The sequence below is a fragment of the Lacerta agilis genome, chromosome 6 (genome assembly GCF_009819535.1).
Source record: "Lacerta agilis isolate rLacAgi1 chromosome 6, rLacAgi1.pri, whole genome shotgun sequence".
Taxonomy (NCBI): domain Eukaryota; kingdom Metazoa; phylum Chordata; class Lepidosauria; order Squamata; family Lacertidae; genus Lacerta; species Lacerta agilis.
This window is the reverse complement of record NC_046317.1, coordinates 45,123,155-45,145,906: the sequence shown is the minus strand read 5'-3', so window position 1 is coordinate 45,145,906 and position 22,752 is coordinate 45,123,155. Positions and strand designations below refer to the sequence as shown.

Here is a 22,752-nt window from a genome sequence, read left to right as displayed (position 1 = left end):
TTCTAAAGTATGAAAGAAAAAAGATATGTGACTAGAACTTTTACGCATAATGAGTAATGCAACATTTTCTTAATTTACATTTTCTGGTTGCAGAATTTATTATTGTATTTAACGAAATGTATATACTACTTGCTAGGCTTCTTGTAAAGTCCTTAGAAGTTTTGCTGCAATCAAGTGGTATGTATGTTTTGTTAAAAAAAAGTAGTGACAACATTCCCCTAGTGTTCTGCAGTATCACCAAATCTTGCAAGTGATTCTGTATGTCAGTATGAGTTTTTTCTTTCCTTCCTTTTCTCTTCTCTCCCCGCCCCCACCCTGTGGCTATGGACATTTCTGGCCAGCCAGCCATTTCAATTTTTAAGTCTCTTAAATACTATGGGCTATAGTCAACTAACTTGTTGGGCAGGTTGGCATAGCTTGGGGAAAACAGCCTGGCTGACCAAGATTGGGCCAGGATTTGCCAATATTTACTGGCTTCTAACAAGAATTTCAGAAAATAAAGTTTCAGCAGAGAGAAATCTGATCAAAATTCTACTTATGACTCTTCCTCCTATCAGGAACCCATGTTAGCCTTTGCCCACTTACTTCTCATTAGGACTTAATTTCAGGCCTGGTTGAAATGAAACTATGATCATACTTTAGGTTCCTTCAAGGTGCAGCCCTAACATTCCATATAACAATTTGGACTCTGGTGGCATCATAGGTTTCTCTGTTCTACTTTGCAGTCTTTGAACTGAGCTTCCTGAGCACATATAACAAAATGCAACTGTGAAAAGGAGATTCTGGTCTCTGACTTTGTATGGTAAACTTTTGTTGCTTGTACTGTGTTCTGATAGCTTAATTTGACATATAGGACAAGAAATTGGATTTCCTAAAAGCTGCTTCTTTCTCCCCATTTTTGTATCAATTCTGTTACTGAAGTGAAGCAGAGATGAAATTCATTTCTATTCAAGATTTCCTCCAGCCTCAAATCTTGTTCTACATCTTTAATATAGATGGCATTCAGATCACAGCCCAGGTCAGGCCATAACTTCTGCTTTGTATTTGAGAGATGGTGGGAAAGAAAGAAGCTTTGTGTGTTTAGAGGCTGGGCTTTTCAGAAATTACAAGCTAAATTATACCTGATACAGTCGTACCTCGGGTTACGTACTTTTCGGGTTACGAACTCGGGTAACCTGGAAGCGCAAACCGGAGCGCGTGCAGATGCACAGAAGCGTCCTGCGCATGCGCAAACCGCTACTTCCGGGTTTTTTGCGCGCTTGTTCGGGTTGCATACTTTTCGGGTTACGAACTGTAACCCGGAACCAATTATGTACGCAACCCAGGGTACCACTGTACTGGCATACTGCAGGCCAGTATCTGTGTGACCTTATTGTCTCTACCAGTATGAAATGGCACTCTTGCTCTTTGGGCAACTATGGAAAAATACCACAGTCTTTAGCAACTCTGTCCTGTTTTAAATCTAAATAAACTGAAAAGGTTGTACTTGCTAGACCAGGCATCCCCAAACTCGGCCCTCCAGCTGTTTTGGGACTACAACTCCCATCATCCCTAGCTAACAGGTCCAGTGGTCAGGGATGGTGGGAATTGTAGTCCCAAAACAGCTGGAGGACCAAGTTTGGGGATGCCTGTGCTAGACAAACCATTGCTGAGGAGGCTTCAAAATCCAGGGCAATTTGTGGTACTTCCAGATGTGAGCGTTACAACATAAATAAGTTACAAAAATCCAGTTTTTCTATGTGTGGGTTTTAGCAGATAAGTTTCCACAGATTCAATTTTTTTCAGTCATGAATACTCATTGCTATTCTGTTTTCTACACCAGTGGGTAGAACTTGATGGAAAGTATCTGGGCTGTTTTTCTGTCCCTTATGTCAGTCACACACCCCTTTCCCCCTCCACTACTGTTCTGGGCATTTTTGCAGATATTTCAGTTCCTGTGCATGCACATCTTTAAAAACACAACAGCAACCAGGAAGTCTGCAGGAGCAAACATTAGCCACCTTAGTTATCATGTTTCACATTGGGCAAAATGGAGGTGTGCAAAGGCTAGCCAGGATTTCTCTATAACTGTATGTATTGCCAAATTGTGTGTTGTCTTTAAAATATGGCATCAAAGTGGCAGAAAATATCTGAGCTAACTTTTTTTGAAAGTAGTATTCTAGAGCAAAAGTGAGAGAGGTTGCTGGTTTTTTCTTTCCAAACATGCCCCCTTCCTGGAAAGTTGTTCTGGAAGCTCAGGGGACCATCTGAAACAACATGGGAGATGGCATTTGGCACTGAAAGGCGAAGGGGAAATCTGCAAAATATGCCACCCTCCTCTTCCTCCTATAGGAGGAATGGAGCCCTTCCATTTTCAGAGGTTGAAATAGAAACTTACTCGTAGAAAAACAAGTTCCACACTACAGCCCAAAGTGGGTAAACAAAACAATTTTGCTTTTAAATCCTTCATTTGAGCTGTATAACACTGAATTATCTGAGCACAAAATCTGGGATTCTAGCACAGAATTTTAGACTGCCTATAAGAGAGTTGTACAGGCAAGTACAATACTTAGACTTAGGGGCTGGTACAACTGATAAAAGGAATGAAAGGTTCATGGAGGGATTTTGCATTTGTGCATAAAGCCTAGGCGCCAGATTTATGACTAGGATTGGGTACCTCTGGTAATTTGAGACAGGGAGATTCCTTATAACATCAGTCAATTTTTGTCCATTCAAAGCTAAATATACTCCTTTCTTTGAAACACCTCCAGTAAACAGTACCTATTTCCCCTTGGCTCTCTGCTCATTAAAATCTTTGTGATGTGATCTAACCGAGTGCATGGGGGGGGGGGCAGAGGCAAGCAATTCAGTTTTATGAAATTGTAAAGATGATGAAGGAAGTGATGGTAGTGTTTGGAACCAGGTTCCTTCCTGCACACAAAAGTATTCTGCTTCACATATCAGTTTATGTGTGATCCATCAAGCCTGCATTGAACCCTTATTTCTCACTTCCCCGTTTTTGCATTTGGAGTCTATAGAATTCTTCTGTGGTATACAAGCCTGGAGTGTGTTTCTCATCTCCCATATTAATTGGATGTTTCTATGCATTTACCACCTGCTGCTTGCAACAAACCTAATAAATCACAGACTTGCTAGTTTTTGGCTTGAGTACACTTTTTCTGTTGCTGAGCAGTGCTGGTTCCCAGTCCAGTTTATCTCTGACAGACTGTGTCATGACTCACAATTCTCTTTGCTTCCCCAGCGCGCTCTCTCTCTATACAGTGGCACCCCGCAAGACAAATGCCTCGCACAACGAAAAACTCGCAAAACGAAAGGGTTTTGCGAGTTTTTAGTTGACTCGCGAGACGAATTCGTCTATGGCTCTTTTTCGCAAGACGAATTCGTCTGGCGAGGTACCACTGTAAGCACCGGAGCCTCGCCCCGCCGTGTTTTAAAGCTGCAGGGAGCGAACAGCAGCACTGCTGTTCGCTCCTTGCAGCTTTAAAACGCAACGCGGCTCCGGTGGGGAGAGGCGGCGTTGGATCGCGCACGGCCATCCAAAATGGCTGTGCGAGCCCACTCCGCCCCCCGCGCACCGGAGCCTCGCCCCGCCATGTTTTAAAGCTGCAGAGAGTGCTGCTGTTCGCTCCTTGCAGCTTTAAAACGCGGCGCGACGCGGCTCCGGTGGGGAGAGGCGGCGTCGGATCGCGCACGGCCATCCAAAATGGCGGCGCGATCCCACTCCGCCCCCCCGCGCACCGGAGCCTCGCCCGCCGTGTTTTAAAGCTGCAGGGAGCGAACAGCAGCACTCCTGTTTGCTCCTTGCAGCCTTAAAACGCAGCGCCGAGCCATACAGGGAGCTGTAAAGGCTTACCTTTTGGCTCCGGTCGGGAGGGGTGTTGTCCATCGCGTCCATCTTGGATCGACTGTGCATGCACAGTCGATCCAAGATGGTGCCACATTTTAAGGCTGCAAGGAGCGAACAGGAGTGCTGCTGTTCGCTCCCTGCAGCTTTAAAACGCAGCGCGGCGAGGCTCCGGTGCAGGGGGGGGTGGAGTGGGATCGCGCCGCCATTTTGGATGGCCGTGCGCGATCCGACGCCACCTCTCCTCACCGGAGCCGCGCCGCGCCGCGTTTTAAAGCTGCAAGGAGCAAACAGCAGTGCTGCTGTTCAGTCCCTGCAGCTTTAAAATGCGGCGCGGCGAGGCTCCGGTGCTGGTCGGAAGGGGCCCCCGGACTTCCCCCCCCCCATAGGAACGCATTAATTAAATTTTAATGCGTTCCTATGGGAAACGGTGCCTCGCAAGACGAAAAGTCTTGCGGAACGAATTAATTTCGTCTTGCGAGGCACCACTGTATATATAGAGAGAAAGAGATTTATAAATCAAGATATATCATGACCTCTCTTTATACTTATGAAATTATACAATGTTACCATTGTATTACATACAGTTGAGACAGAGAGATAGCCTGATCAAACCATAGCTAAAATGAGCCTGGAGGAAAGTGACTGCTTTTTCTCTCCCATGCCATCTTTCCCCTCCCCTAGACTTGCCCATGCCACATTTTGTTCCTCTGTGCCCTGTGGTGACACATTGCACATCTTTTCTTTTCCTTCAGGGTCCGGGTTTGTCATGTGCAGCGGCAAGGAGAATCCAGACAGTGATGCTGACCTTGATGTGGATGGAGATGACACACTGGAATATGGAAAGCCACAGTATCATTTTCTAGAGGTGCTGAACTCCCACCAAGAGACTGTGGCTCTGCTGTGCCACTAAAACTCTTGCTGCTCTCGCCTCATTCATTCATATGTTTTCATTCAGTTAGGAGAGGATTCCACAAGTTGCCTGTTCACTAAAATTGCTCCCTTAGCAACTTTATTTACCAGTCATGGGCTGTGTAGTAATTCCACCAGTTCCAGCATCCTGTTCCTTGCTGAGGAGAGATGGTTTCCTCTTGTGCTGTTTTCAGATGAACATGTTCTTATTATCAAACAGCTGTTACTGTGTTTACACGTTCCTTGTGGTGAAAGGAACCTTATGGTCTTTGAAATGCATTCTTTAGTATTTCAGAATTTCTGGTGCCATTCTAATCGGTGCACTATATTGAATTTGTATGGTATGTGTGTAGAAACTAGCCTAGTGTGGAAAGGTACCATTCACATTCATTGATCTGCCCATTTTGCATCTGCCCCTGCTCACCACTGCTTTGTGGGCCCCAGAAAAAGTTGCCCAGATGGAAATGTGGCTCTTGGACTACAACAGTTCCTACCCATCCCTCAAAGGACTTCTTGGCTGCTCTGCCTTGATAGCTTGGGATAAGCAGTGAAAGCTACTTATTCATCAGGCTGTGCTCTCCTTAACCCTCCATGCTTAGATACACAGAGGCAGATATCATTCCATGCACTGGGGAAGAACCAGGTGAAGCCAAGGAGAGAGAGGCGCTTCGAGGTGCAGTCTTAAAGTAAGTGTGGACTTTTAAAAGTACTGTCTGGGAGTGGAGAAGGACATGCTTCATTGTGCTGGGTGGGCGGTGAGGACGTTTCTCAAAGCAGATCCCTATTCATATCAGTGTGAGATGGAAGTCAGGAAGAACTTTGGAAGCAGCTACTTGTAAAGAAAATGGTTACTCATCTATAAGACAGCAGTAAAGTCCCACCCTACTCCCTGGCCACATTTATGCCAAAGGTAGTAGTAGTTCTTGTTCTTTGAGAAATTAAATCCTGACTCTGGACATAGCACCTTGTACATGGGGCATTGTGCACTGGAAAAAAAACTCTCAGCTCACCCATTAGAAATATGAAAATCAGGTAGATTTGTAAAATACTGGTGAGCTTATTTATTTACAGTTGAAAAATATAGGCTTTGTACAATTTAGAATTTTTGATAAGACCTGCATTATGAATTTTTGACAACAGGGCAGGATGCAAAAGTTGTTAAGTGTGTAGATAGGGAAAGGAGAAGGGCTGGAAACCCTGTTAAGCATGCTTGTGCCCCATTTGAAATAAGTAAGACAAGTGCATACAGTTCATAGAATAGTAGAATTTGAAGGAACTACAAGGACCATCTAGTCCAAACTCCTGCAACGCAGGAATGTCAAACCCATATACTGGGTCAATCATTGGTCTGTCTAGCTCAGTATTATTCACATCAGCCTTTGCAAACATGATGCCTTCCAGATGTTTTCTATAACTTCCATCAGCTGCAGTCAACGCAACCATGGGAGTTGTAGTTCAAAACAACTGAAGGGTACCAGGTTGGTGAAGGTCAGTCTACATTAAATATTTGAGACTATCTGGTTTTATATAGGGGTCTTACCTGCAAATGCAGGGACCTTTTACATGTAAATAATGTGTTTTGTCACTGAACTATGACCCTTCCCCTTCAGCGAATTAATTTTGATTTTTTTAAAAACTGCTAGCATTCTTTAACACTTCTTCATTTTCATGACCAGATCTCATTAAACGATAGGGAAGCCTTTTTCCACTGCTTAAGGTGGTACTCAAGAGTAGTTTTTTCAAGAGACTCAGGCAATTACAAATTACAGTGACTGAACCACTGGCAAAAGCAGCTAAATCCCCCAGATCATTCTGGATTCTGGTGATCCATAAGTGTCTAGGAGTTGACCACCTTAATGGATCTCAAGGTCCTTGCAGTGCTGATTATGTATTCTGGGCTGCTGTCTGCTAGAGCAGTGTTTTTCAACCTTTTTTGGGCAAAGGCACACTTGTTTCATGAAAAAAATCACGAGGCACACCACCATTAGAAAATGTTAAAAAATTTAACTCTGTGCCTATATTGACTATATATAAAGTAATTTTTAAATTTTTCCCACGGCACACCAGGCAACATCTCGCGGCACACTAGTGTGCCGCGGAACAGTGGTTGAAAAACACTGTGCTAGAGTTCTGCACAGGCCTTATGTGGAAGATTCTGGAAAGCATTTCAGGCAAATAACTGAATGGGTGTTAACGGAGAGCTAAGAAATGGATTGGTTTTTCAAGCCCTCTGCCCTGTGTGGAAACAGCACTTACATTGCTCCAGTCTCTTAGGCTGAGTGAGCCTTGGAGGTCAAGGTTGAAGAGATTGATAGAGCAGTGAAATGAAGTTTTCCTACTGCTTAGCTTGTTACAAGCAGTGGCCTGAAATCAGATTTCACTCCATAGAAACACATATCTGCCTCATACTATTGCTGCCTCCAGTAATTTAAATTGACAGTGACTAATATTTGATGTTGAAAGGAAGGCAGAAATGCTAGGGTGTTAGTGGGGACTTCTGATGGTTAACCTGCCCTATCCCTATAGCCCATAGTAGGTGGTAGCAATAATTTAAGTAATGTAATAATAATTTATTATTTATACCCCACCTATCTGGCTAGATTTCCCCAGCCACTCTGGACGGCTTCCAACAAAATATAAAAAATACAATAAAGTAACAGTAATTTAAAATTACAAAAACAGTGAGATTATCTCCAGGTATGCTTAAACTTAGCCATTTAAGGTCTGCTTGAGTGCTTCTGGGGGGAAAAACTCAAATATCAGTGAGTCTTGTTGGGAAAGAATTTCCACAGTTTGTAGGGAGTTATGGAAAGCATTTCTGCATGCTATTCAAAGCTTAGCATGTGGATGACGCAAGTAAAGAGAGGTCTTGGTGCACTCTTGGAAAACAGAAGATTAAAGGTGGGCTCTAAGTTCTGTAAATGCTTAAATCAATCAAGAAATAGGATCTTGAATTGCATTTAGAAGATGACGAGTCAGTAAAGATGTAGCATTGGTGTAATCCACTCTTAACCCACCATTGCAGTAGCTGCATTCTGCACTGACTAGAACATGTCTTCTCTCCCTTCCAGTGGATACATAGTTATGGTTGGGCCTGGAAGGCCTCTGTTCAAGTTCATCTTCTGCTGGGAATCATTGCATGGGCGGACAGATTTTTTTTCTCAGTTCCCCATATGTAAAATGAATAATAGTGTCCTGCTTTAACACAGTTGTGAGCAGGGGCGTAGGGAGCCGCTTTGCTCATGTGCAGTCCACGCAAGATGGCGGGCGCGAGCGCCCAGCAGCGGCACCCCTTCCGATCGTGCAGCGGCGCAGCAACTTTTAAGGCTGCAGCGCACGAACAGCAGCACAGGCGCTGTGCTGCTGTTCGCGCGCTGCAGCCTTAAAAGTTGCCGCGCGTCGGCGCCGCCAATCGCAGGGGCGGGGTACCACCCCGAGTGTCACCCCCCAGGGTGGTACCCTGGGCGGCCCGCCCCCTCGCTCCGCCCCTGGTTGTGAGAGTAAAGTCAGATTGATTGTAAGGCACTTGACAAACTTTAAATACTATGTACATAATGAATCCTAATAATGGTTAGAAGAAATGCATGCTGTAGGATTTTTTCCTGGGACAAATTTTCACTGCTGTCTCTTTTTCCAGTGGTGGCACGCCTAGTACCCGAATAACACCAGAATTTTCTAAGTGGGCAAGTGACGGTGAGTGTAAGATATATATGTGGCAATCTGTTGTGTTGGCTTGCATAGTGACAATCGGTATTTTATGGTGCAGTTTTAGTATTCAGCATATTGGGAGTATATTACAGGTGAAACTTGAAAAATTAGAATATCGTGGAAAAGTTCATTTATTTCAGTAATTCAACTTAAAAGGTAAAACTAATATATGAGATAGACTCCTGTCATTCAAAGCGAGATATGTCAAGCCTTTATTTGTTATAATTGTGATGATTATGGCATACTGCTGATGAAAACCCTAAATTCACAATCTCAGAAAATTAGAATATTGTGAAAAGGTGCAGTAGCTACTCAATCCATAACACCTGCAAAGGGTTCCTGAGCCTTTAAATGGTCTCTCAGTCTGGTTCAGTAGGAATCACAATCATGGGGAAGGCTGCTGACCTGACAGTTGTGCAGAAAACCATCATTGAGACCCCCCATAAGGAAGGAAAGCCTCAAAAGGTAATTGCAGAAGAAGTTGGATGTTCCCAAAGTGCTATAGCAAAGCACATTAATGGAAAGTTATGTGGAAGGGAAAAATGTGGAAGAAAAAGGTGCACAAGCAGCAGGGATGACCGCAGCCTGGAGAGGATTGTCAGGAAAAGACCATTCAAACGTGTTGGGGACTTTCACAAGCAGTGGACTGAGGGTGGAGTTAGTGCATCAAGAGCCACCACACAGAGACGGATCCTGGAGATGGGATTCAAGTGTCGTATTCCTCTTGTCAAGCCGCTCCTGAACAAGAAACAACGTCAGAAGTGTCTTACCTGGGCTAAAGAAAAAAAGAAGTCGTCTGTTTCTTAGTGGTCCCAAGTCCTCTTTTCTGATGAGAGCAACTTTTACATTTCATTTGGAAACCAAGGACCCAGAATCTGGAGGAAGAATGGGGAGGCACACAATGCCAGATGCTTGAAGTCCAGCATGAAGTTTCCACAGTCTGTGTTGATTTCGGGAGCCATGTCATCTGCTGGTGTTGGTCCACTGTGCTTCATTAAGTCCAGGGTCAATGCAGCCATCTACCAGGAGATTTTGGAGCACTTCATGCTTCCTTCCGCAGACGAGCTTTATGGGGATGCTGACTTCATTTTCCAGCAGGACTTGGCACCTGCTCACACTGCCAAAAGTACCAAAACCTGGTTCAATGCCCATGGGATTACTGTGCTTGATTGGCCAGCAAACTCACCTGACCTGAACCCCATAGAGAATCTATGGGGCATTGCCAAGAGAAAGATGAGAGACATGAGACCGAGCAATGCAGAAGAGCTGAAGGCTGCTATTGAAGCATCCTGGTCTTCCATAACACCTCAGCAGTGCCACAAGCTGATAGCATCCATGCCACGCCGCATTGAGGCAGTAATTGATGCAAAAGGGGCCCAAACCAAGTACTGAGTACATATGCATGCATCTACTTTTCAGAGGTCCAATATTGTTCTATTTGCAATCCTTGTTTTGTTGATTTCATTTAATATTCTAATTTTCCAAGATTGTGAATTTGGGGTTTTCATCAGCTGTACGCCATAATCATCACAATTATAACAAATAAAGGCTTGACATATCTCGCTTTGCATGTCAGGAGTCTATCTCATGTATTAGTTTCACCTTTTAAGTTGAATTACTGAAATAAATGAACTTTCCCATGATATTCTAATTTTTTTAGTTTCACCTGTATTCCTATGTGCCCAACACCAGAGATCTGAAGTAGTGTAATAAGGTGGTTACCAGCTTTTGAGTTTTGATAGGAGAATCCATGCAGCAGTTTAATCTATGCTCCTGGAGATGGATACAGGTTATTGCCTCAATTTTCCAATAGAAAAAACATTGCTAAATGCCCCCAGAGTGTTCTGGAATATAACCCAAGTTACAAGAAGTTTGAATATGATTTTCTGGTTTTCAATCCTGTGGCTGGCCTGCAATGCATTCCTATTCCTCTTGGTTTGGAGGATGATTTGAGGGACATGAAAGCTTTCCACTTATTACACTGATTGTGTTTGATGTTATTATGCATTCTGAGACGGCAAACCCCGCCCCCTGCTTTGAAATGCCTGCCCAAGAAGGTTCATCTGGCTCTGGATCTGATGCAATTTCAGTGCCTTTTGAGACAACTTTTTAATTTTCCATGTGTTTTGGTTTTTCACCCTTTTAATGCAATATTTTTATCTGGCTTCTGTTCATATTCTGCATTTTAGATACATGATCTTTATATGAACTGTTTTCTTTCTGGTGACTGCTTAGAAGCAGTGGACTGAAGAACAGGATAAAACTTTTAATAAGAAATGTAAAATACTTCTTTTAAGGCATAAACAGGGCAGTGTTCATGAAGTCCCGCCATTTTTATTCTCTCAACCCTGTGAGATAATTTGGTTTTTGAGAGAAATTGCACTTCCAGGAGCTTGATGACTAGGATGTCCATAGAACTATTGACATTTAAAGGTAAAGGGACCCCTGACTGTTAGGTCCAGTCGTGGACGACTCTGGGGTTGCGGCGCTCATCTCGCTCTATAGGCAGAGGGAGCCGACGTTTGTCCGCAGACAGCTTCTGGGTCATGTGGCCAGCATGACTAAGCCGTTTCTGGCGAACCAGAGCAGTGCACAGAAATGCCTTTGACATTTACATACAGGTTTAAAAAAGGGGGTACTAATAGAAAGTATGGCTGGAAGTTCCCAGGCAGTGTGTATTGATGGGGGGGGGAGCTATTCTGCATTTGGAGATGAGGGATATTTTAAATAAGTTTGGCAATCATTATCTTCTGGGTATTTTCCCCCTGTGTGATTCCACATTCTTGTTTGTTATTTCACACCATTTTCTTTATCCATGGTAGTAAAGAATAAAATATTATCACTATGGAAATTAGCTTAGGAATTGGGACAATACTGTGCAAGTAGAGTTCAGTTTCAGTTAAACTCCTGAGAAGTGCCAATGCTAGCTGTCCTGCAATGATTTTGATTTATTATATTTCTGTGCTGCTTTTCATTCAAATGAATCCCAAAGCGGCTTACAAACAATAAATAACAGCGACATAGTAGTACATATTGAAACATCACAAATACAGCATAAATCATATAGAATAATTAACAAATAACCAGTGAAGCAATTATAATCTATAAAACTCTCTTAACACAGCAACAACTAAAAAATAAGCTAAACATCACAGTTAAAGCATTAATACAGCATATATAATCTGTAAAACAATATTAATAACATTAACAAAATAGCAACCCCCCAAAAAATAAACTAGGCACTGTTAAGTTTATACACACAATCTCCACAACCCCATGACTTTCATGCTATTCAGCTCAGAAAAATATACATACACATAATGCCCCTGACAGCAACTCCTTTCTGAAGGTTCCTCGGGATGGAAGTGAGGCAGCAACTGCCCCTGTAAAGCAAAACCAGCTGCCCCCTGATGGCAAACAGTCTCTCTTTTCTCACAATTCTTCCTCTGGAAACAGTGCTCCTCCCTTCATTATTCCAAAAGGCTTGTGAGAAAATTCTCAGCCTCTTTGATTCCTATGTGTGGGTAAACCTGTCTGGCCTGTAAACACATGTTTCTTCCATAAAGCCCCATAAATAGAAAACCTCCAGAATCCTAACTGCAATTCACAGCATTGACAAAGAACAAATTGCACATACAAGCCATTTACAGAATCGATTTCATGAGAATTGCTCAAGGAAGTTGAAGTGGATCCTTTGTGTCTAACTGGTCTGAAAACTGCAAGTAATTCCAAGTGCTTAGGTTTTGGGTGAAAAGTTGCCAATGTAAAGCAGGAAATTGATGGATTGTGGCAATTTGTCATAATTTGGCATCCCAACCTCATTATTTGCTTTGAGTAATCCATGGCCCTATCAATTCCAGAACTACTTTGTGGGCTATGAGTTCTGCAGGTCTGCCATACTGGGCAAGTCATGAATGCATCTTGAGTGATACAACAGTACTTGTCACTTGTACACTCCAGCATGTTGTTGGTAGTTTTTTCTTGGGAACTAACATTAGAACAATTCACCAACTATTTGGTTTCTCTGACTTTTTGTGAATAAACATTTCCCTTTACTGATCTGGGCTCTTCCTTACTTTTGCAGAAATGCCATCAACGAGTAATGGAGAGAGCAGTAAACAGGAGCCTATGCAAAAGACCTGCAAGAATAGTGACATAGAAAAGTGAGTATGGCTCAGGCATGTCTGTCTTTGTTAGGGATGGAAAAAGAGACTGCCAGCAGCTTTCTATCAAAGGGGCATCACTGTAGCACATGACATGCTGTTTATGGCTTTCCTTGTGTAGTTCCCACACGTTTCTCATGCGAAACATATCCAGCTTTTAAACTCAGACACAGTATTATCTTTCCCCTAGCTGAAAGTCAAATAGGTCCCCCCCATTTTTGTTTGTTTTTCATTCTTCATAGGAATTCCCCATCTGTAGGATAGAGAAAAATCCATTTTGTTTGTTGGCTCTAAAAGTGGAAGGATGATTTTATATTTCATTTCTAAGTCCCTATTGTAGTTTCTACAGCTTTAGAGGGATGATGGCAAATCTTCCCCTTGTGTTAAATTCTCAACAGTATCAAAGTGCTGCCCTTTTCCTTCCCTTGGGATGTGTTATTTTTCAGAAGCTTTACTTGATATGGCCTGCCTCTGGAAAAGAATAAGATTATCTTAACCTTCATTTCCATTGGGGATGAGTCACATGGGACTGGATCTTTTGCTTCACCAAAGTGCAGAGGCAAGCCTAAGGATGATACATGATGCCGCACTGTCTCCTTGCAGCAAGGCAATGCTATGTGCAGTAATATCCTATGTCATTTTTGTATGCTCCTTCTAATTAGCAGAGACAAAATTGAAGTCTTAAGCATAGAAATAGGCTAAGGTCATAAGAACAAAAATATGAGACTATAGATGCAAGTGCCTTAGATGACTGCACCATGTTGCCGATGTCCCACAGTGCATGCAGGATTATTAGCCAGTGATTTGTGTGAACAAGCCCAAAGTCTCAGGGCAATTATCTACCAGAACAAGATGCTGGGGGGTTAAGTTGAATCTCAGTTATTGTAGTCCAAAGCAGAGATGGGTATCCTGAGACCCTCCAAATGTTATTTTACTCCTAACTCCCATCACTTCCACCTGGGATAGCAAATGGTCAGGGATGATGGAAGTTGTAGTCCCAGAGCACCTGGTGAGACATTGGATCCCTATGTCTGCTCTTCTAGATTAACACTCTAGATTGGGATACAATTTTAAATGAAATGCAGAAGGAAATATATTGCCTGCCTCAGCCTCCTGCATTTGTGTGCCTAGGAATTAAAAGCTAGGATTATAGGCTGTTCAGGACGTTGGAGGCAGAAATCAAGAGAGGGGTGAGAGGAGAATTTCATGATTTGATTAGGCACGAATGTTAGTTGCCAATGCATGCCAGCTTCCTTTGCAGGGATATATCTGCTTGTTGCCATTTTTAAACTATTGCTTAGCAGTCTTTTGATACTGCCTTCCATTTAGGAGACAGGAGAATTCAGTCTTCTTCAGCAGTCTGTGTCAATAGCATTAGTTACCAACACTTATTCCCCAAATCCTGGCCTCCCAAACAGAGGTTTGACGTTCTCCAGAACGATCAATTGATGTCATCTTGATCAGATAATTTTAAAAGCTTTATTCAGTGTCTCTTGGCAGACCCCACATTCTTTCCAAGGTGGTGCATGCTATAATTCGGAGTTGTAAAGTATGGCATCCTCCTCTTTGTGACAAGTTAGGACCCATTGTAGAGAGCACTGAAAACTTCCTGACTTCAGAAGTCAAAAATTACACTTGGATACCCAACCTGTTACCTTTCTTAAGAAGGTAAAAACTAAATGCCATTTATTGCACTTTACAGCAATTTCTTGGTTCTTGAGAAATCCCTTGTGGTAAAGGGTTACTGCTTTTTAGTTAGAGACTTAAATTCCAAAGGGAACAGAAAACAAAATGTTTAGAAGCAGAGGTTCCAGCTGTGCTGCTCCTGCTCCTCAGGGAGTTGTGTGTGATAAATAGTTTGTGTTCTAATGGTTAAGGAGCTAGAATGTTGTGTGCGAAGGGGTGGGCTCTGTTAAATTAATTGATAAGTGGGATCAGACCTTGGGGCTTGCAGAAAGGAAGGTGTTCTTTTATTCTTACTGTCTGGCTGCTTTCACCTGCACTGCCAAGCCATGATGTATGGTGACCCAGTCCAGCTAGCTAAATTGATTCATCTCCAGTTCCTGGTTCTTAATCTAGAGCTAAATTGGTTTCATTTTTCTTGTTTTGGGTGGTGATTGTGGTGAGCTCTCCATGGGATCACTTCTTTCTGTTCATAACTTTAATTTTTGCTTTTAAATCTGGGCATTATTGATTAGTGTGTTAAGCTCCATGTAATGTCTGATTAGCATTTTAAAAAGTGTTTAGAAGCACATGGTTTATCACCTGTGTCAGCTGGGCTGTCCATTTAGAACAATGGTTAATGGAGTTAGCAGTGATTCTCTTTATTGATCCTACTTTTATAAGAATGACATTCATTTTCTCTTCCCTTTCCAAAACAAAGTCTAGGCATGGAGCGTATATTTTTAATTAGCTAATACAATACAGTAAACTGTCCTTGTTTGGGCGCAGAGCTAATGTACTTGGGTTGAAAGTTAATGGAATGTGTGCTTCAGGCTGCTTGTAGCTAAATCTCTTGCATGCCAAGCAACTTACCTCCGTTCAAGAGAAATGTATTTGCTGATGGATTCTTCTTTGTATCTCATTCATTTCGTTTTTTGTTTGAATTTGATATGAAAGCTGCTATTGGCCCAGATCAGTCAAAAGGGAAAATTGCGATTTGTTGTTGCATCTGAACTGGGCCGCTATGACAAGAAAAAAATAAGAATTTCTCTCTTTTTTCCCTTTAACTGCATGTGATGATTTTTATATGTAATATATTTTTAGATTATTATTTTAATGAGGATATTGCTTATATCTAATGGTTGTAGTCTAGAAGATACTAAATAGAGCAGCGTCGGATGAAATGCTCATCTATAGAAAAACGTGGGATTCAGCTTTGGTTGTGACTGTTGGTTGATGTTTAAACAGGTTTTTCTAGTCTTCAGTGCTTGAGCAGATTCAGAAGTGATAGAATAACAGGGCTAGAAAGGGTTTACTGAGCTGTACAGCCAGCATAGGCATGCAACAAGAGCATCTGGTACAGGTTTTTCTAAGCTTAAAACAAGAACCTTTCAGTTCCTGGGATCCACCTTGGCTCCTGAACAACATGCAACCTGGGACTCAATATTCTATCTTGTGTGCTTTTTAAACTGTGTTTATTTCATTATTTAATATGTTTCATAGTCCTTTAATTCCCCTTTTAAGAAGAATCTCTTCACAAATCACCAAATATTTTATACATAAACCACCTATATCCACCTCTCAGTCACCTTATTTTTCTCCATCTCTTCTTTACATCAGTCTTCTGTAGTCTATTACATGCTGCTAGATCTTGCTGTACAGGTGCAAGTGTGACTCAGCCATCTGTCTGGACGAGCAACCAAGCCTCAGCTAGGGAACGCAAGAGTTTAAGGAGAGTCTAGTTAGCCATCCTGACAATAGTTACTCAGTACTCAGGAAATCCAGCAGGCAGTTGGTTAAGCAAGTCTAGTCAGTCAGTAATGACTGCAAGCTAGTCCAGCAAGTCAGAAGCAGGATGCTGTAGCAGCAACTACACCCGAACCAATAGATTCAAGTTATATGAAAGGAGATTCCAACTAAACATCAGTAAGTACTTGGTGACTTCTGTTTCAGTGTATCTGAAGAAGTGTGCATGCACACGAAAGTTCATACCATGAACAAACTTAGTTGGTCTCTAAGGTGCTACTGGAAGGAATTTTTTTATTTTTTATTTTTTTATTTTTACTTTGTGATGGTAAGAGCTGTTTGACAGGGGAACAGACTCCCTCAGAAGGTGGTGGACTCTCCTTCCTTGGAGGTTTTTAAGAAGAGGTTGGATGGCCATCTGTCATGGGTGCTTTAATTGAGATTCTTGCATTGTAGAGGGTTGAACTAGATGACCCTCAGATTCCCTTCCAACTCTGTGATTCTGATTCAAGTTAAGAGACTAGTGGGGAACATTTCTTGGGGGCTTTGTGAATGTACATAGAGGTTGTATGGAAGAACTCCACAGGGAGTCTATGTCTGCAAAGGAGCTAATTCCTCTGAGCATTCATCCTGAACTAATCTGGCAAAGTTGATAATAATGGATGAAAGCTTTTTGACCCATAATCCTGCCATATACTTTGTAAACAGGGTCTCATTCTTCCTCAAACATCTATTCTTGCCACTGGAAAAAGTGTCCCAATTCATTGACATATGAAACTTTGAGACCATAAAGTAGCACAGAGGTAAAATGAAGCAGCTGCAAGCCACCAGCTTTCCTGCTGTTTTTCTTCCAAACAGCCCTCCCAGTCCTTTTTGGTGTTTCTCTGTCATTCCACAACAGCCTCCACCATCACCTTTCCATCCAAGCTTTCTCTATAGCCTCTCCATTCATTCCTAGGCCGACATGCTTCTCTTTCCTCCCACTGTTCCTACTCCCATCCATCTCATTTTTAAGATGGGATACTTCCTTCTACTGAGTCAGGCGTCCATCTAGCTCAGCCAGCAACCCTCTAGGCTTTGGACGGAAGTCTCCCATAGTTCTACCTGGAAATGCCAGGGATTGAACCTGGAATATTTTGCATGCAAAACATGTGCTTCACCAATATATGATTGGAGGGGGATGGAGCAGGACCAAGCCTTTTGTTCAAGAGCTATTAGTGGCTCTTGAACTTCAGCTTGGGATCCCTCCCCTAAGCCTTTCCTCTTGGAATCTAACACCACTGCATCTTATTCTGCCATCAGAAACAATTCCTACCTAGGAACAATTCTGCTCCTCCTCCTCTACAACAGCTTTTAAATTAGTTTAAGATTTGATGTCATGTTTTCCTTCTCTCAGTAGTATCTGCTTAGATCAGCCAATCTTTTCTGTCATTTCGGCCCTCCCTTCTGCATTGCTGGTGCCTGAATCTTAGCAGTGGTGCTAAGACTAGCCCACCTGTGTGTAGGCTGCAAACTCTGCAACGGCTCGTTTTCTCCTCCCTGAAGATGCAAGCCACGTTGCCTGGTGCCATCTTGAAATCAAGGCTTCCTGGGGTTAAGAAGCCAGCCTCTTAATTCAGAGTGCCAATGTTCAATTTTGCTTTCTGCCACCAAACTAGATTGCAGGCCAAGGAAAGAGTCTGGGTTAGTGCCCCACTGGGTCACCTCCCATTTGTTTTCCTCAATTTTGTGTTGTCATAAATTCATTCCAGCCCGTTGTGCTTGATCAGTTTATCTCTGTTGGGGCAGGGAGCCCTGCTAGCATGATATATGACATGAAACATTGTAGCCAGCCTCTCCATGAATCACTCCAGCTGTTTGTTGTCAGCATGAAAAGCAAACAGGCCAGGGCTGCCGAGTGTTGACTAGGATGAGCTCAGGTTGGGAAGAGACATGACGTATGAATGTTTATTTAATAATTCTCTAATATTTCCAGCGGAGTGTGGCTGTGCCTTCTGAGGTGGGTGGGGGGAAGGGGGCTGGTTGAAGAGGAAACTCTAATCTGTCAGGGTGGGTCATAAATCAGGCAGACAAGATCATTAATCAGGAATGGAGCAAAACTAGAGGGAGGTGGGACTCGGCTGCCGTTCCCAGGAGCAAAGGGGCACGCTCTTCTTTTCCATAAAACAAATCTCATTTTGGATGCGGCTCCGGCTGTGTCGCTTACATAAGAGCAAAGCCAGGGCACTGGGCCAGTTAAGCAAGCGTGTGTGCTACCTTTGTCATAAGCCTTGGCAATTTGAGCTCGCCAAGCATTAAATCCCTTTATAATTATCTTCTTTATATAACTCTTCATGCTCCTCATGGTTGATTGGGCAAGGTGCTTGTTTGGTTTAGAAGAGGGTTTTAGAAAAGGGAGGTGTGTGTGTGTGTGTGTGTGTGTGTGTGTGTGTGTGTGTGTACACACTCACGTGACAATCTTCTTCTTTCTTTTTTACTCATATCCATTTTCTCGAATCCACTCCAAAAGTTAAGCTTTGGCATATTATCCTACAAGAATACTGTAGAAATGGTGTTCCAGAATTTTGCTCCTTAGATAAAACCAACTTTCTGGCTTTCATAGTCTGACAATGCAGAAGCTAACTTCCTATAACTTTATTTAAAAACAAAACCCCATTTCTAGCTTTTAAGGATATGAAAAAAGTTTAATGTTTGCAGGTGGAGATCTGTCTACTCAGGTGCTAATGGGAGTCTCATGACGACCTAGGGCTCCCATTCTGTCAGTAGAGGGAGCTGAGCCATTCATAGAATCATAGAATTGAGTGGAGAAACTGGGCTTTCTCCACTGAAATGATGGGGAAATTGTTCCAGGCAGGGGTGCAGCTATAGGGGAACGTTAGCATGAAGAACAGACAATTGATTTAATGTATGTGGCAGAAATGATAGAAGTTCCCGTTGTGGAAGAATAAGAGTGGGGAAAGTCCCTGCCCTCTTTTCAAACTCTTCTGTAGCTTAAAGACCACTTCATTCCTTCTGTTGCACACTTTATACCATATTTCCAGACATTGCCTTCTCTGTTTGCTAATACTATAGTCCCTTGCCAGATTTCAGCAAAATTCTGTTCTCAGGGAATACCCAAATAGGACAAATGGAATAAATTGTATATAGCTAAACAGATGCATACAGTTGTAATTATTTTGTCTCAATATAAAACTGCAGCTATTTTGACCAAACTGCAGGAGGCAGTGGAAGACAGGAGTGCCTGGCGTGCTCTGCTCCATGGGGTCACAAAGAGTCGGACAGGACTAAATGACTAAACAACAACAACAACATGTTCATTTAAATTACGGATGTGGGGGATGGGGTAAGGCAGACTAGCTGTTAGTTACTATTTAAAGGGACACAGCCACTGGAGTATGGCAGATGCTACCAAATGTGCCTTAGACAGCCATAGAGTTAATGCAGATTTTTAAAAGAACTCTTGGGATGGGGTCATACCTCAGTGGAAGAGCATCTGCTTTGCATGCAGAAGGTCCTCAGTTCAGTCCCCGGCATCTCCAGATAGGGCTGGGAGTAGCCCCTGTTTGAAACCCTGCAGAACCGCTGCCAATCAATGTAGGCAGTCCTGAGCTAGACGGGCCAATGGTCTGACTCTTTATAAGGCAGCTTCCTGTGCTTCCTACATGAGATTTATTTGTGCTTAATTCAGCAAGTTGTTTCAGAGCAGAAAACTGGCTAATATAAAATTACCCAAGATGTTATCTGCAAGCAGTTCCCCATAAATGTTTTGGGATTAATAGGCTAAAATACAGAAAAAGCAGACACATGCCAAAAATAAATATTCAGTAACACCACAAGCATAGTTGTTTACATCTGGAAATCCCAGTTGCCTGTTGAGTTTGTGACTCTGTTTGAAAAATGTAAGCCTCAGTTAGGCATGGTCATTAACTGTTCAGTACTACTTCCTGCATTAATCATCTTCAGGGCATATGTAAAAGAATCTGTGGGTTTGGAGGAGTATTTAAGGCAACAGTAAGCAATTCACACTATTTTACTGTAAAAAAGGGTGGATGCTACTAGTGTGTCTGGTACAGGATTTGGCATCCTATAAACTTGGGCAATTATTCATGATTGGGCGGGAGTTTCATGGGGTTGCGGCGCTCATCTTGCTTTACTGGCCGAGGGAGCCGGCGTACAGCTTCTGGGTCATGTGGCCAGCATGACAAAGCTGCTTCTGGCGAACCAGAGCAGCACACGGAAACGCCATTTACCTTCCCGCCGGAGCGGAACCTATTTATCTACTTGCACTTTGATGTGCTTTCAAACTGCTGGGTGGGCAGGAGCTGGGACCGAGCAACGGGAGCTCACCCCGTTGCGGGGATTCGAACCGCCGACCTTCTGATCAGCAAGCCCTAGGCTCTGTGGTTTAACCCACAGCACCACACAGCGTCCCAAGCCCAGAGTAGGTTTGCACTAATGGTGTCATACACCATCTGTAATTTCTTTTCAAGCAGACTTCTAGCCTAGCATACAGAAGAGATCAACCCCATTTACCTTTCTCAAATGCATTTCAAGTTCTTACTTGCAGTTTTCCTTGGGATCCACTTGAGAGAAAAACTCCAGCATTTCTGAAGAGTAGGGCAACTAGTGTAGGAGGCCAAATCAATTCTCCAAGGTAGCACAAGCAGTAGGACTTGCACTGCAGACTTTCAGGGGAAATAGAGAAACAAATGAACCACACCTGCACCCACCCCTTGCTAGGACTCGTTGTTGTTGTTGCTGTTTAGAGCCAGTGTGGTGTAGTGGTTAAGAGCAGTGGACTTGTAATCTGGTGAACCGTGTTTGATTCCCTGCTGTGTGGTGTAGTGGTTCAGAGCGGTAGTCTCGTAATCTGGGGAACCGGGTTCGTGTCTCCGCTCCTCCACATGCAGCTGCTGGGTGACCTCAGGCTAGTCACACTTCTTTGAAGTCTCTCAGCCTCACTCACCTCACAGAGTGTTTGTTGTGGGGGAGGAAGGGAAAGGAGAATGTTAGCCACTTTGAGACTCCTTTGGGTAGTGCTAAAGCGGGATATCAAATCCAAACTCCTCCTCCTCCTCCTCCTCCTCTTCTTCTTCTTCTTCTTCTTCTCCTTCTTCTTCTTCACAAGCAGCTGCTGGGTGACATTGGGCTAGTCAAACTTCTCTGAAGTCTCTCAGCCTCACTCACCTCACAGAGTGTTTGTTATGAGGGAGGAAGGGAAAGGAGATTGTTAGCCGCTTTGAGACTCCTTAGGGTGGTGATAAAGCGGGATATCAAATCCAAACCCTTCTTCTTTTCTTAGTCGTCTCCGACTCTTCGTGACTCCATGGACCAGAGCATGCCAGGCACTCCTGTCTTTCACTGCCTCCCACAGTTTGGTCAAACTCATGTTAGTAGCTTTGAGAACACTGTCCAACCATCTCGTCCTCTGTCGTCCACTTCTCTTGGTGCCCTCCATCTTTCCCAACATCAGGGTCTTTTCCAGGGAGTCTTCTCTTCTCATGAGGTGGCCAAAATCTTGGAGCCTCAACTTCAGGATCTGTCCTCCCAGTGAGCACTCAGGGCTGATTTCCTTCAGAATGAATAGGTTTGATCTTCTTGCAGTCCATGGGACTCTCAAGAGTCTCCTCCAGCACCATAATTCAAAAGCATCAATTCTTCAGCGATCAGTCCAGCTGTCACTTCCATACATCACTACTGGGAAAACCATAGCTTTAACTATACGGACCCTTGTCTTTAGCACATAGTTATTAGACATTAAAATGGAGATGTTGGATCACCCTCATGGTATAAACTAAGCTGAAAGTTGTAACCCTTTGATAATAGATCTATTGCTTTTATATCCTCCCCTTTTGAGGTATTTGCTATTGGTTTTATTGATCCGTCTATATTTTAAACAAATTAAGTTTAAAAAATTGCTAAAATGTGTCCTTGAACTCATGCTTGTCTGGATGTGGGATAGAGAGGAGAAAGTGAGGGAGTTTAGAAACTAAACTGCTGCACATTGGTAAAATTTACATTTGTTCCTCCACTCACTTTTGTCTCTGATCCTGCCTACCACTGGCATGTGGCCCCCGGAAGGTTTCCCAGAAGGGATGCGGCCCTCAGGCTGAAAAAGGTTCTCACCATTGCACCAGGGTCTTTGGCAGCACCTGGTGTGCTGTTTCATGGAGGATGAAGCACTGGAGAGCACCATCCTTCCCTCTCCCTACAGCTGGAATACTTCCTGCTGGCCCAAGCAATAAGTAGATTTAAAGGGGAAGTGGGTGACTGGATTGTACAGTGGAATGGGTTGGAAGGAATAAACTGAGAATTCTTCTTGGATTCTAGTCCAAGTTTGAGAGTAATTCAAGTCTCCTAAGGCTCACCTCTTCTTCTTTGGTCAGATTCAAACCCTCCAAAACTTATATCCATACGAGTTCCAGAACTATGGATTTCACTGGCATCTCTACTCCTGGAGACCACTACTGTAATCATAATTTCTGTGAGGTCTTCTGTTGCTCCATGCATGTTCCACAGTACTTACTGAAGTTGATTGTATTGGGAGCACTTAGGGTTTAGATGCACTATGGCCAGAGTAGAGGTTCAAGTAGTTGGTTGAGAATGCAAACAGGTGCACAGGATTTAAAAATAAAGTAGACAGTATGACACTGCTAGTGGCAAGTGCCATTCCACTCCCAACCCATGTTTTGTGGACTTGCTTAATGGACTTGAGGT

General features: G+C 43.1%; 1 protein-coding gene across 7 annotated transcripts in view; it reads left to right on the top strand.

The window, feature by feature from the left end:
- The window catches only part of RNF220 (ring finger protein 220), a 335,093-nt gene that overhangs the window by 286,446 nt on the left and 25,895 nt on the right, over positions 1-22,752 (top strand). For all 7 annotated transcript variants that reach the window (XM_033152320.1, XM_033152321.1, XM_033152322.1 and 4 more), the window contains 4 exons: positions 4,600-4,696; positions 5,356-5,442; positions 8,394-8,449; positions 12,549-12,627. In XM_033152320.1, the coding sequence (XP_033008211.1) occupies positions 4,600-4,696; positions 5,356-5,442; positions 8,394-8,449; positions 12,549-12,627 (319 nt within the window). The remainder of the gene's footprint in view (positions 1-4,599; positions 4,697-5,355; positions 5,443-8,393; positions 8,450-12,548; positions 12,628-22,752) is intronic.